Source organism: Enhydra lutris, unplaced genomic scaffold (genome assembly GCF_002288905.1).
Source record: "Enhydra lutris kenyoni isolate GAN:26980312 unplaced genomic scaffold, ASM228890v2 scaffoldscaffold53, whole genome shotgun sequence".
In the NCBI taxonomy this organism is placed as follows: Eukaryota; Metazoa; Chordata; class Mammalia; order Carnivora; family Mustelidae; genus Enhydra; species Enhydra lutris.
Window position 1 is genome coordinate 1,452,499 of NW_019154137.1, and position 13,164 is coordinate 1,465,662.

At 40.4% G+C, this 13,164-nt stretch overlaps 1 protein-coding gene across 3 annotated transcripts in view; it reads right to left on the reverse strand.

Moving 5' to 3' along the window:
- Positions 1-317: 317 nt before the first annotated feature.
- Positions 318-13,164, reverse strand: part of LOC111157210 (kelch like family member 13) — an 81,306-nt gene continuing 68,459 nt past the window's right edge. For 2 of the 3 annotated variants that reach the window (XM_022518507.1, XM_022518508.1), the window contains 3 exons: positions 11,022-11,817; positions 3,415-3,528; positions 510-997 (listed from right to left, as the gene is read on the reverse strand). In XM_022518507.1, coding sequence (XP_022374215.1) covers positions 510-997; positions 3,415-3,528; positions 11,022-11,817 — 1,398 coding nt within the window. Of the gene's footprint in view, positions 998-3,414; positions 3,529-11,021; positions 11,818-13,164 lie in introns of all 3 variants that reach the window. The other variant, XM_022518506.1, reaches the window with a different exon arrangement.

Here is a 13,164-nt window from a genome sequence, read left to right on the forward strand (position 1 = left end):
TCGACATCTCACAGTCAACGATGAAAGGAAAACTTTTTACTTTGAAGCCGAGTTAGCACAGTTGTACACTTACTACAATCCACCTTCGAGTTGGTTCACTGGGCTTTCTAATGTAAGATGACAAATACCTTACACCCAATACACAGCATCGAAAAAGTACTGAAGAAACATTTTATAGACAATATCTTGGGTTGGTTTTTTTTTTGTGTGGTTTTTTTTTTTGGTGTGTGTTTTTGTGGTTTTTTTTTTGTTTGTTTTGTTTTTATATGTTAAACATCAGCTTCAATGGGATACATTTCCAGAATGGTTTTGTTACCACTTTATAAACACTCTAAGCCAAACAAACAGCACAAATAACATCAATGTTGTCTTTTTTTTTTTCCAATATCTGTATCAATTACTGGAGGCTAATCCTAAGATACACTACTAAAGGGGGCGCAAAAGAAGAGAATTCATGACACGCTGCAAGGATAGGACCACAGCATCTTAGTCACGGGGCGGGGATGATCTTAAGGTGCAGAAAGGGGGGATTCTCTAGAAGGTGACGGTGTGGTTTCTTCGGGCGGGAACACCGTGAGTGTACAAGCTCGGATGCCACCAAGGGACTCTGGGAGATCAAACACCTTATGCCACTCATCTTTGTCAGGGTCGTATTTCTGCACTATCTCCACCATACAGCGATTATTCCAGGAATACCCACCAACCACGTAGATCTTATTTTCAAAGACCGCGACCCCAACATCGCTCTGCCCCCTTAACATGGCGGCAATTGGGGTCCACTGGTCAAGGATAGGTGAGTAGTATTCACAGCTTAGGACGTCATCATAATCACTTGTGCCCCGGAAGTGATTGCCGCCAATGACGTAGAGCCTCTCGCCCACCGTACACATGCAGTGCAGGCCTCTGACCGTGGTCATCGGCGCCTTCTGGATCCATTTGTCGGTATCCGGGTCAAAGCACATGAGCTCCTTTTGGAAAGTGTCATGAGTGATTCCTCCTAGAGAATGAAGGTAGGCACGAGGGTAAACAGATTATGATAAAGATGCAAAAGTCAATAAAAAGCTCTCTATCCTAGATTCGGCTCAGGTCATGGTCTCAGGGTCCTGGGATCAAGTCCCACTTCCGGCTCTCTGCTCGGCAGGGAGCCTGCTTCCCTCTCACTCTCTCTGCCTGCCTCTCTGCCTACCTGTGATCTCTCTGTCGAATAAATAAATAAAATCTTAAAAAAAATTAAAAAAAAATCCAGAAGGTAACACTTTCAGCTTCTTAAAGAACAACAACAACAACAAAAATCTAGCTTATGTTATTGCAAGGACTTTCTCAAGCAGAGAGCCGTGGAATTTAAGAGGCTTTGCTAAAGGAAAAGAGATTTGGGCCACTTTTAGAGCTGGGTCTGCCATAAATCTCAGGTCCAAAGCATCATGCACTTCTTTAAAAAAAAAATTTATTCATTTGTCAGAGAGAGAGAACAAGTAAGGGGAGCGGCAAGCAGAGGGAGAAGCTGGCTTCTTGCTGAGCCAAAGAGCCTGATGTGGGACTTGATCCCAGGACTCTGTGATCATGACGCAAGCCGAACTGAGATGCTTAACTGACTGAGCCACCCGGGCACCCCCAGAATCACGTACTGCTCCTGCTTTGGGGTGGGCACACGCTGGCAGCTGAGCGCTGGGCTCAGGCATCTGACTTCCAGTTGTCTATTTCCGCACTTAACCATCTAAGAATCTCTACTCCTGTTATCTCATTAGCATTGAGACTATGAAGTCAAATCAATCAAAATGCTTGGAAAAGTTGACAATATTATCCAAATGTCCTGGCATATGAGACTACTCAGCGTTGTTTGTTTTTGTCGAGTTTCTGTTGGGTGGGTACAGGAAGGTAATGTCATCTGCTCTCAGCACGGACGAAGCTAGATGCTGAACACGTACGGAATCTATGATCATTTCTGAGAACAGTTGGTAGATCATTAGCAGTCTGCTGTTGACCCACTGAGTCCGTATCATCTACAGAGCATGTTCTGAGATCACACAGAAATCAGTATACAAGGCAAGTACTGGACGCTCTGTTCTGCAGATTGGCGAGAGAGCTACACAAATTTTCAGTCATATCAATCAAAGCGCTCCTATCTGGGGGCCAGTCGGCAATCACTGTTTCCTCTCTGCTTTTTACTTTTTTTTTTTTCAGTTTGAGAGTCAGCTCTGGTCCTATCCTATTCTTGGCCAGGGAGGTCATTTGTGAAATGCACGCTAGCTATGGCAAAGTGTCACGAGAACAATTTCGTGTCATCCCCCCCAAGGATTTGGAGCTCTCATTATTACGGCATAGCAGCTCTACACATAAAATAGGTAGAGGGTGTAAATCATCGATTAGCGGAGCATATGATTTTCTGGATGGCTCTTTCAATAGAAGACACCCCATAGTTGCTCATAAATTTAACTCCCCAAACCTGCCAATCACCCATTCAGGGCCTTTAGCTGATCCCTCCTGATTATAGCTTTCATAATGCAGTGGCGTTCAGAGACCCAGACCACCACCATCACCTTAATGCTTTTGCTTTCTAATAATGTGACTGCTGGCCTGGCACCGGCAAGCTCTCAGGAGAAAAATGTGTCAAAAGTAGAACACGTCAGGGCCAGATGAGAAGGAGCGGCCTAACAAAGTAAAATGTCAATAGCGGAGGTGAAGATTACATTCAAATGAGACTCCTTTCTGCATCTGATGGAAGGATTATTTCAACACCAACAGTCTGGGAATGAAAGTTGTTACTGCAACAAATGGTAGCCATTTTAGAATCTGTTATTAGAAAAATATATGCGCGTGTGGCCAACACATATATAGGTAATCAGCATGGAATCATTCACATAAGGACACCACAGTCGAGTTCCCTGATAATGCTGAGGAAAAGGGAAACCCCTATTATTGGTTGCATTAAATGAGGGTGTGACCATTATTACAGATTATGTATATTATCAGGAACAAGCTTACACACAGTAGAGTTTATGTGTTAAATGATGATATATTTCCTCATAGAGTTTGGCTAAATGTAAGCTCAAAATGAATTGTGTCACTATAGGGACTATGAATGGGGGTTGCTGGAGTACAGGGTTTATTAGAGTGTGGAGCGTGGGGACCGAAAGGCAAGCTGGAAAAGCTGAAGGCTTTCCAGTTTCTTCCAAGTTATGTATTCATAGCATGACGGGTTTGCTGCTAGTCTTATGAACTCCTAGGATACCAAAGGCATCTGTACGCAAACGCACATGTACAATATAGCTTCTAAAATCACCACAAATCATATTTTGATGATCCCTTTTTCTGGATTTTTTTTTCTGGATTATCTTTCTAATACTGTAGGCAAGATGGTGCCATAGTTAAAAGTGTATGTATTATATTAATCACATCTGTGTTTTAATGGTTTACCTGAAATATACATGACTCCTCCATACACAGTCCCAGCATGGCCATAGTGGGGTTCACTCATTTTGGCAACATAGGTCCACTCATTTGTTCTTGGATTGTAACACTCCACTGTGGCTATTGTTTAAAAAAAAAGAAAAAAAAAGAACAGACAAAAGAATAATTTATAATTTCAAATTTAGCAACGAGCTATTTTTCCCTTTAGGTAAAAGAATAATATTTAAACAACGAAACCCTATCTATTACAGATATGAGATACTCTTTGGGAGGTCTCTTTTTTCACTTATTGAGATTATATTACTAAGATGAACCATTAATACACTTTACATTAGACTAGAGGCTCATGGGATAATCTAACACATCTCCGTCACTGCAGAAGTTGCCAGAATTTCTTTTCTTCTAGTATCTTGTTACATCTTTGTAATTTGACACTCCTCCCATTTCCTTGTTCTAAGTATGTGGGAAGATGAGGGTGCCTGGGTGGCTCAGTTGGTTAAGTGTCTGCCTGAAGCTCACGTCATGGTCCTGCGGCCGTGAGATCGAGTCCCGTCATCGGACTCCCTGCTCAGCGGGGAGTCTGCCTCTCCCTCCCCCAAGCTCGTGCTCTCTCTTGCTCTCATAAAAATAAACAAACCAAATCTTTAAAAAAGATAAATATGTGGGAAGATGAGAAAATCATAAGGAAGAAGAAAAGTCAGTTCTGATCCACCACCTAGGAAACCAAGGTTCATCAACAGGAAGCAAAATCTGAGGTTGAGAATGAATGTATGTATGTATGCACACCGCCTGGCATATGTTCTGGCTGCCTCTTGCTTTATTTCACATCCGGACTACACAATAGACATTGGCAATAATTCTTCTACATTTCTACATTAAGGCCGATATCACTGTAGCCAGTCATGCTCCTACTAGAAGATGACTGGCAGCATGGTATGACAGGAAGATTTCTAATAGGGGCACTTCCTTTCAGTAATAAATTTATCATCCTTAACAGAAACTATTTTGGAGAAGTGACCTCAACCTATTTAAATATCATTCTGTTATAAACTCAAGAATAGCACGACAGATAGAAAACGTAATCCTTTTTTAAGAGGCAGAAAGAAATAGGGCTGCTCCGAGTACTCTGGTCAAAGACACAAAGTCTCGGGGCACCTGGCAGGCTCAGTCAGAAGAGTGTGTGCATCTTGACCTTGGGGTTGCGAGTTCGAGCCCCACGTGGAATGTAGAGATTACTTAAATAAATTAAACTTTAAAGAAGAAACAAACAAAAACGCCATACAAAGTCTAGGTAGATTTGAAAAGTTTATACTGTCGGCAACCTGATTTTTTGTCTCCCCTAACTCTGCGTTTTTCTTAGGAATAGAACCACGACACTGCACACAGAAGCGCCCTGCTAGACTCAACATTCAAGTTCCCTTGAACCTGGAGTTGACCATATGATGTAGTTTTAGGCGATGGAACAGAAGCAGAAATCTACTGAGTGGGGCCATCTGATCAAGCCACTGGAATGCCTAACGGATGAATCATCCCTTGAACAAGATTTCCGATTTTAAAAAAATAACAATAACATGAGAATGAGAGATGCATTTTCTATTCTATCCAGTAATTTCATTTCCGTACCAAATTGACTACGTGGAGCACTTATTTCTCGCCTAACAGCTCCTACATTATACCACTTCTCATTTCCCTTCACTGATGGCCTTTTGCACTGGCTTGAGCTTTACATTTTCGGGCTCATCTCAAAGGCTTTTCCTGTTCTCATTTTGATCTACTTTGTTGGTTTTGTTCATTGCTTTAGGCCTGGATCCTAACCAACTCTATTTCTTCTTCTTCTTTTTCCCCCCTCCCAGCTCTATTTCTTCTAAATCCTTCCATTAAGTAGCCAGATCCTGCAAAATCTTCCCCCGGAACAAGAGCTATTGTCACAATTCATGGCAAGCTGAAACTGATTGATACCGGTTTTGGCCATTTGTAGTCACTGGGCGTCTTCTCTAATGTTCATTTCCATTTGCCTTTAGCACGACTTTCACTTAATTGACAAGCACAATCCTACTAGACACACATTATTATCTCTCTCTCTCTCTCTCTCTCCCCACTTATAGAGGATCTAGTATATTGATTGGTACTTGGCATCAGCAAAGTAATTAATGGTAGGGTTTTAGCTGATTAAAAAAAAAAGTAGTCTAATCACACATTCTATCAGTGAAAGGGCTTTAAAAGACTTCCAGAGATCATCTTTTCCACGTATCTGATGGCAAAGACAGGTTTTACTATAGTTCTATGCTTTCCTTAATGGAAAAATTCTGCCTTGAACTTTGAAATTTCTAGAGTGTCACAGTCTCTCCTTATGTCTAATTCAATCTACTCTGATGGAGTTTCCATTAGTTTCCTCCTATTCCTTTTGGAGTGGAGCTAGCACTCGAATAGCTATTCACTCTTTATGATTATTAAAATTTTCCCATGTAGAAAGATAATGCCGTTCTTCTGTCAGTGAATTAATTGCATTTTTTCCCCTAATAGGGGTTATAAGAATCCATCTATATTTTCTCATACAGGAGTAACCTAAATGCAAGATGGCTATTAACCATCAATAATATAAAAACTATGTAATAGTTCATCATCCCTCAACTTTTCTTCTTTGAGCTAAATCATTCATATCCTTCAGCTTTTCCTATCATTAAATATCTACTCTCAACCTCTAGACTGTCTCCATCAAGTACTGTTGTTCTAAGTCAAATCAAGAGTATTTAGTTTTAAAATAGAACACATCTGATTAAAAGTATATACACACACAAGTCCTTATTTTCCATATTCTCAAGGCAATGGGATATAGGCTCGTGTCAAAAACCTTGATAGGGGAAGGGGGCAAGGGATGATGCAAGGGACAAAACAGTGTTTCTGTCATAGTCTATGAGAGGTAGGAATGGCAATGAACTAATTAGGAAAGTCTAGAAGAGGGTTGGGCAAATTACAGCCCATCAGCCAAATCCAGCATGCTATCTGCTTTCTGTGTGGCCCACAAGATAAACATGTGAATGGCTTTTTTTTTTTAAGATTTTATTATTTATTTCAGAGAGAGAGAGAGATCACAAGCAGGCAGAAAGGCAGGCAGAGAGAGAGAGGGAAGCAGGCTCCCTGCTGAGCAGAGAGCCTGTTGTGGGGCTCGATCCCAGGACCCTGAGATCATGACCTGAGCTGAAGGCAGAGGCTTAACCCATTGAGCCACCCAGGCACCCCAAACATGTGAATGGCTTTTTACCTTTTTTAAAGAGTTGGGGGAAAAAAATCAAAGGAAAAATGTTTTGTGACTTATGAAAATCATGTGGAATTCAAATGCTGGTTTTCCTGTAGAAAGCTTTACTGGAACACACCCTCACCCGTTTGTTTATAAACCGTCTGTGGCTGCTTTTACAATATGACAGCAGAGGCAATTCGCTGTGACAAGATCCTATGGCCTAAGACGCTGAAAATATGGACTTTCTGGCCCTTTATAGAATTTCACTGACCCTTATTCTAAAAGTCACCTTCAGTGACGTGCAATTTCAGTTAGAGACCCTCTCCAATTTGAGAATGACATGCAGGTTGCTTAGTTCACACCAATCATGAAAGATTCGTAGCTGCTCAGGTGATTCTACTGGAGTCCAGAATTGGTCCCAAGGGATGTTGTGGGACTTACTTGTTCTTTTTGAGAGTAGGCAAGGGATGAACCCTGAAACCACTGGAACCACTGGTGCTTAATGAAGAAAACTGCAAATCCATGAAGGGATATAGGGGCAGTTGATAAATTTCAGTCATTTTACTGCACATTTATTTGAAAAAGAAAAACTAACACGTTTTTCTGTAAGTTACTTCATTATCCAAAAGCTTGACTTATTAATAGTTAACAGAAATGAAAGCTATCTGAGTTGTCATATTTCTCTTCAATATAGAAAACCTCAATGGAAGATCAATTTCTTAAATGACAGAAGTTTGAAAGATGCCAGGAATAATGAACTCCTCTTCCACTGAAGTGACAGCTCCTCTAAGCTTCACGTAGTTTCCAACTGCACCCGGTGTCAAAGGAAAGCAGCATTTCTAAGGAATTCTACTGCAGCAATCAATATACCAGGCTCACACACACATTGATAAGATCTTTTTGATGTACTATGGGCGTAGGTCCATCCATACACACTCCAAGAAGGGCTTTTAAAAGGCCAAATGCATTAAAACGATCTAAAACGTCTTGCAAATGCTGCCACTCTTTTCTTTTCAGAATTACATCTAGGAGATGGTCATTGCATACACGCAGAATAAATAGCATGCTGGTACTAAATGAACCTAACTAATTTTTTTAAGAGAAGATTTTACTTTTAAGTAATCTCTACACCCAACGTGGGGCTTGAACTTATAACCCTGAGATCAAGAGTCACATCTTCTACCGACTGAGCCGGTCAGGGGCCCCGAATTGTTAAATTGTTAAATGACTCTCCCATTGATCCCCATTTGCCTGCCCCCCCTTCACCCCCCCTTCTTTGTTTACACAGGCATATTAATACGGCAAAGGAATCAGTTAGGATGGGAATGCGAAGTTACTATAACAGATGTTGTTTTTTTTAATATTTAAAAAAATATTTTATTTATTGGACAGAGAGAGACACAGCGAGAGAGGGAACACAAGCAGGGTGAGTGGGAGAGGGAGAAGCAGGCTTCCTGCCGAGCGGAGAGCCCGATGCGGGGCTTGATCCCAGGACCCTGGGACCATGACCTGAGCCGAAGGCAGACGTTCAACGACTAAGCCACCCGGGTGCCCCTATAACAGATGTTCTTGTGTGTGTGGAGGGCGTTCCCATAAAAAAAAAAATTATGGAGCAGGAGAAACGTTAAAAACCCAGCCTCTGGCTGGAACATTCAGAAATAAAAGCAAGAGTCTTTTTAGGACCTAAATCTGCTCTTCAACGAAAACCATGGGTCCAAGAAAACTGGAAAGGGCAAGAGACACATATACAGAGAGAAACATTATTGATAAAGAGAATTCAGAAGAAGTCAACAGCACAGAATGTGAGGAGACTGTTTTAAAACAGTCTACTTCTTGCTCCCAAGTACGTCTAAAATAGGAGAAAGTCAAAGGACAGTGGGGTGGCCTGATTTCACTGCACTTAAGCCAATCAACTGATTTTCTAAAAACAAACAAACAAACCCTTCCAATATATTTTAAGTTAAAATATTCACTACAGACTGGCTTTTGCTGGGTATACTGATTTTAAGGCAAACAGTCATTTTCTACAAAAGCATACTTACTTACTTGTAGATGACAGGAGGTAATTTCAAAGGGAAAGAAATGTCATTGGCCTTTAAATGGAATCAGAGTTGTTTCTTGGTATTGAGGGCTTGTGTCTCTATTACAACCATCTATGTATTTGTGAAACATGCAGTTTACAAATTTAGATAAAAATGGGCCTCTATTTACCATCTGGAGGAGTAATCATTTTTGAGACTATGTAAGTCATTATCCTTAGGTTTAAACTCTGGGAGATTGTGATGTTAAAACCTAAACAGAATCAAATAGTTATTATGAATTAGGACTAGCTCATGAGAAACATGCTTCTCTTGTTTCTTTTTACTTTCAAACTGAAACGCAGAAGGCTATTTTTAATAAGAGATAGAGGGTGTGATTTCTGAAGGTCATGAGCAAGGAAGGCAGCCGCTTGCCCAACGGGGTTGTCTACTTCTTGTTCCCAAATGAGTCTAACATGGCAAGAGCTCAGCAAAAGAAAGCCTCTAGCTTCTTTGGTTTTATGTAATGACCGTCCTTGGCCTGAAGATGATAGATTCTCAGAAGAATAAGGCCTCGTTCCACCTATTAATTAGAGGGGATAACATCGCTAAGCAAGCACCGACTGAGAAACTGGAGCTCTTTCTCCTGAGGAAAGAGGGTCTAAAATGGCCACTCACGGTCAGGACTGACGACCTACCATTTGTAAACCTGCAGAGATGATCTCCTACGAGTGGTTTTCCTAAGAAAGAGCCAAATCACTAGTTACAGCTTCTGAATATTTCCAGACATCCCCTAATTTAAAATAGTATCACAACATGAAAATCATGTGTGTGGGTCGAGTGAGGAGACCTGAAATGACAATTCGACGCTAAGGGTACTGGTGCCTCAGATGCTTTGAACAGCCTGATTATTACAATAGATCGGGCAATCTGTGTGGTTCATGATGATGACCCTGAGTCCAACCATTTCGAAAGCCCGGTCTTGGGAAAAATATTACTGTGACAATAAAGGGAAAAAAATTGCAGGTAGGAAAGATTAGTAACATTAAGATGCCCCTAACAAGAAAGGGCTTGATCAGGTGGAGAGCGTTAGAGCTGAGAGCAGTTCTTTTTGCCTCCAATAAATAGCTTATTCTTAAATCCATTAAGCTACCAAGAAAAAGATTCTGATAATTACTCTCAATTTATCCAGAGCCAAGGCCAATATTTTCCACATCCCCACCATTACAGAGCCCGGAATACTGGTCAACTACAAGGACTCTATTCATCGCAGAATAAAAGAGTGGTGAAAAAAAGAGGCCAAACGATGATGGTAATGACAGATATGGAAGGCGTGACAGAAAATGCGGTCTTCCTGACTTCTTTTTGGACAGCTATCTTATTCCAATTTCATCTAAAATACAAAATTAGAGTTCATTTATGTAGCCAAAGTACTGCTCTATGTTAACTGCACTTGAGACCAATCTTTGATTAGGGAGACAAAAATGTGGCCATCTAATAAAGCTTACCAGAGCAGTTTATGGTGAATAAAATTGTTTGGTATTTCACTCAGAGAATGATTTTTTTTTAAGATTGTATTTTTCATTTATTTATTTGAGAGAGAGAGAGAGCAAGAATGTGTGAGTCGGCGGGGACAGGGGAAGAACAGAGAGAGAGGGACAAGCAGACTCCGTGATGAGCATGAAGCCCGACCTAGGACCCGATCTCGTGACCTGGAGATCATGACCAGAGCTGAAATCAAGAGTCAGACGCTTAACCAACTGAGCCACCTGGACACCCCAAGAGAGAATGATTTTTAAAACTAATACTCACAGATCCCATTACTCACGGTAAATGCATTTGGGATAATATTGAACTTTGTACATTTAATTGACAAAGAAAATTATCTTTCTATGTGGTCTAGGTTCTAGGATAGGGTAAAAGATTATGTAAAAGAAGAAACGATAACAGTCCTCTGTAAGGAAGGGTTTTAACCTGTACAGTAAAATATTATGTGGGCTTTTAAAAATGGAAAATAAGGAAACATGCCAGACTTCTGTCCAAGATTCTATTAGAATTTAAAGGAGCAGAATATACTTTGTAGTTACACTGTCAAGATGAAAACCATACACACTGCCAAATAAAATATTCTGCAACATACTGATGTATTCCTAAGATATCATTTGTACCCTGGCCAAAAATATAAATCCGGATTAGGCATACAGATCGTCTCTGATATTTCCTGAGCAGAACAGTTTAAATGAAACCCTGGCTACATTTTTGTCTTTAATTTTCCAGAACTGCTTATTTTATGATTTAATGAGAATTGGGGGGTAAAGAAATTAGCCTCTCTGTTTAACATAAATGCACACACTTACGCAGTTCCCCAGCTGCATTTCGCCCACCGACTGCGTACAGATATCCTTTGAGGGCACTTAGGTGGAAAAAGGTGCGCTTTTCATTTAAAGATGCGACCTGCATCCATTTATTGTAGCGAGGATCAAATCTGAAGACCGTATCGACTGCCGTTTTTCCTTTTGTGTCATAATTGCTCTGTCCGCCGACGACATAGAGGAAATTTCCAATGACAGCAATGCCATGCTGGTACCGTGGGGCATCCATGGGGGCTAACGATTTCCATTCATGGGCCTTTTCATCATACATGCGCAATTCCTTGCTGACAACCAGCTGCTGCCTCAGAACTCCTCCGAGTGTGACCAAATGAGTGGTGTCAGAGCGAATGGCAGTCCTGTCTGACTGCATCACTGGCTGCATGTATGGCATCATTTGGTAATTGCTGGCTTCCAAAAGGAGATTCACACAGGTATTGTCAGTTCTCATGAAATCCACGGTTTGCACATAATTGATGAGCTCCTGCGGTGTCATCAGTGGAAATCGTATGTTCTTCATTAATTTGGCAGCAAAGTCCATCCGAGGCTCTTCTAGGCGTAGCCAGCGACAGGTAGCCTTAAAGAGCTCAAGTTCAGTGCAGTGCTTAAGGCTATTACTGGAAAGCACAAAGGCAAGACGCTCAAAAGGGAGCTTCAAGAACTCCCCAGTGCTCAGCAATGCAGGAAAATTCTTCAAGACAAAACTGTTGACATATTTATCCACTTCTGTCAGATTGTAGGTGTTGGCAATCCGACCAACTTCGACACAATTGTCTAAAGTGACCTATTAAACCAATAAGAAAAATTAAAATGCTACCAAGTTCATGACACTCCCAGTCTGGATAACATAAATACCTGTTCTAGAAGAAGAGTAAACTAAGCTTTTTACTGTCCATATAGATGCCAATCAAAATTCTTATCTAAATACATTAATAATCTAAAGAGAATTCACAAACCACTTTTACCTACTCCCATAGAAAGGTAACTAAAAGAAAATTATCTACATCACATCAACAAGAGAAAGGATAAAAACCCTGTAATCCTTTCAACAGATGCAGAAAAAAGCATCTGACAAAGTATAACATCCATTCGTGATAAAAACCCTCAACAAAGTATCTTTAGCGGGAACAGACCTCAAGCATAATAAAGGACATATATGAAAAACCCACAGCTAACAACACACTCAATGGGGAAAAACGGAGAGCTTCTCCTCTGAGATCAAGAACAAGACAAGGATGTCTATTCTCACCACTTTTATTCAACACGGTACTTGAAGTCCTAGCCACAGCAATCAGACAAGAAAAAGAAATAAAAGACATCCAAACGGGCAAGGAAGATGTAAAACTATCAATATGTGCAGATGATGTGATATTACATACAGAAAACCCTAAAGGCTCTACCAAAAAACTACTAGCACTGATAAATGAACTCAGTAAGGTCACGGGATACAAAATCAATAAATGGAAACCCATCACATTTCTATACACTAACAATGAAGTAGCAAAATAAGAAATTAAGAAAACAATCTCATTTACAATTATACCAAAAATTATAAAATACCTAGAAATAAACTTAACCAAGGAGGTAAAAGACCTGTACTCTGAAAACTATAAAACATTGGTGACAAAAAATTGAAGATGACATAAACAAATGGAAAGATATTCCATGTTCATGGACTGCAAGAATAAATATTGTTAAAAAGGCCATACTACCCAAAGCAATCTACACATTTACCGAAAACCCTATCAAAATACCAATAGCATTTTTCACAGAACTAAAACAAACAATCCTAAAATTTGTATGGAACCACAAAAGACCCTGAATAGCCAAAGCAATCTTGAAAAAGAAAAGCAAAGCTGGAGGTATCACAAGTCCAGGCTTCAAGTTATATTACAAAGCTGTAGTAATCAACGCAGTATGGTACTGGCACAAAAACAGATACATAGTTCAAGAGAACATAAGCGAAAACCCAGAAATAAACCCATGATTATATAGTCTATTAATCCTTGACAAAGGAACAAGAACATGCAATGGGAAAATGACAGTCTCTTCAACAAATGGTGTTGGGAGAACTGGACAGCTGCATGCAAAAGAATGAAACTAGACCACTTTCATACACCAGACACAAAAG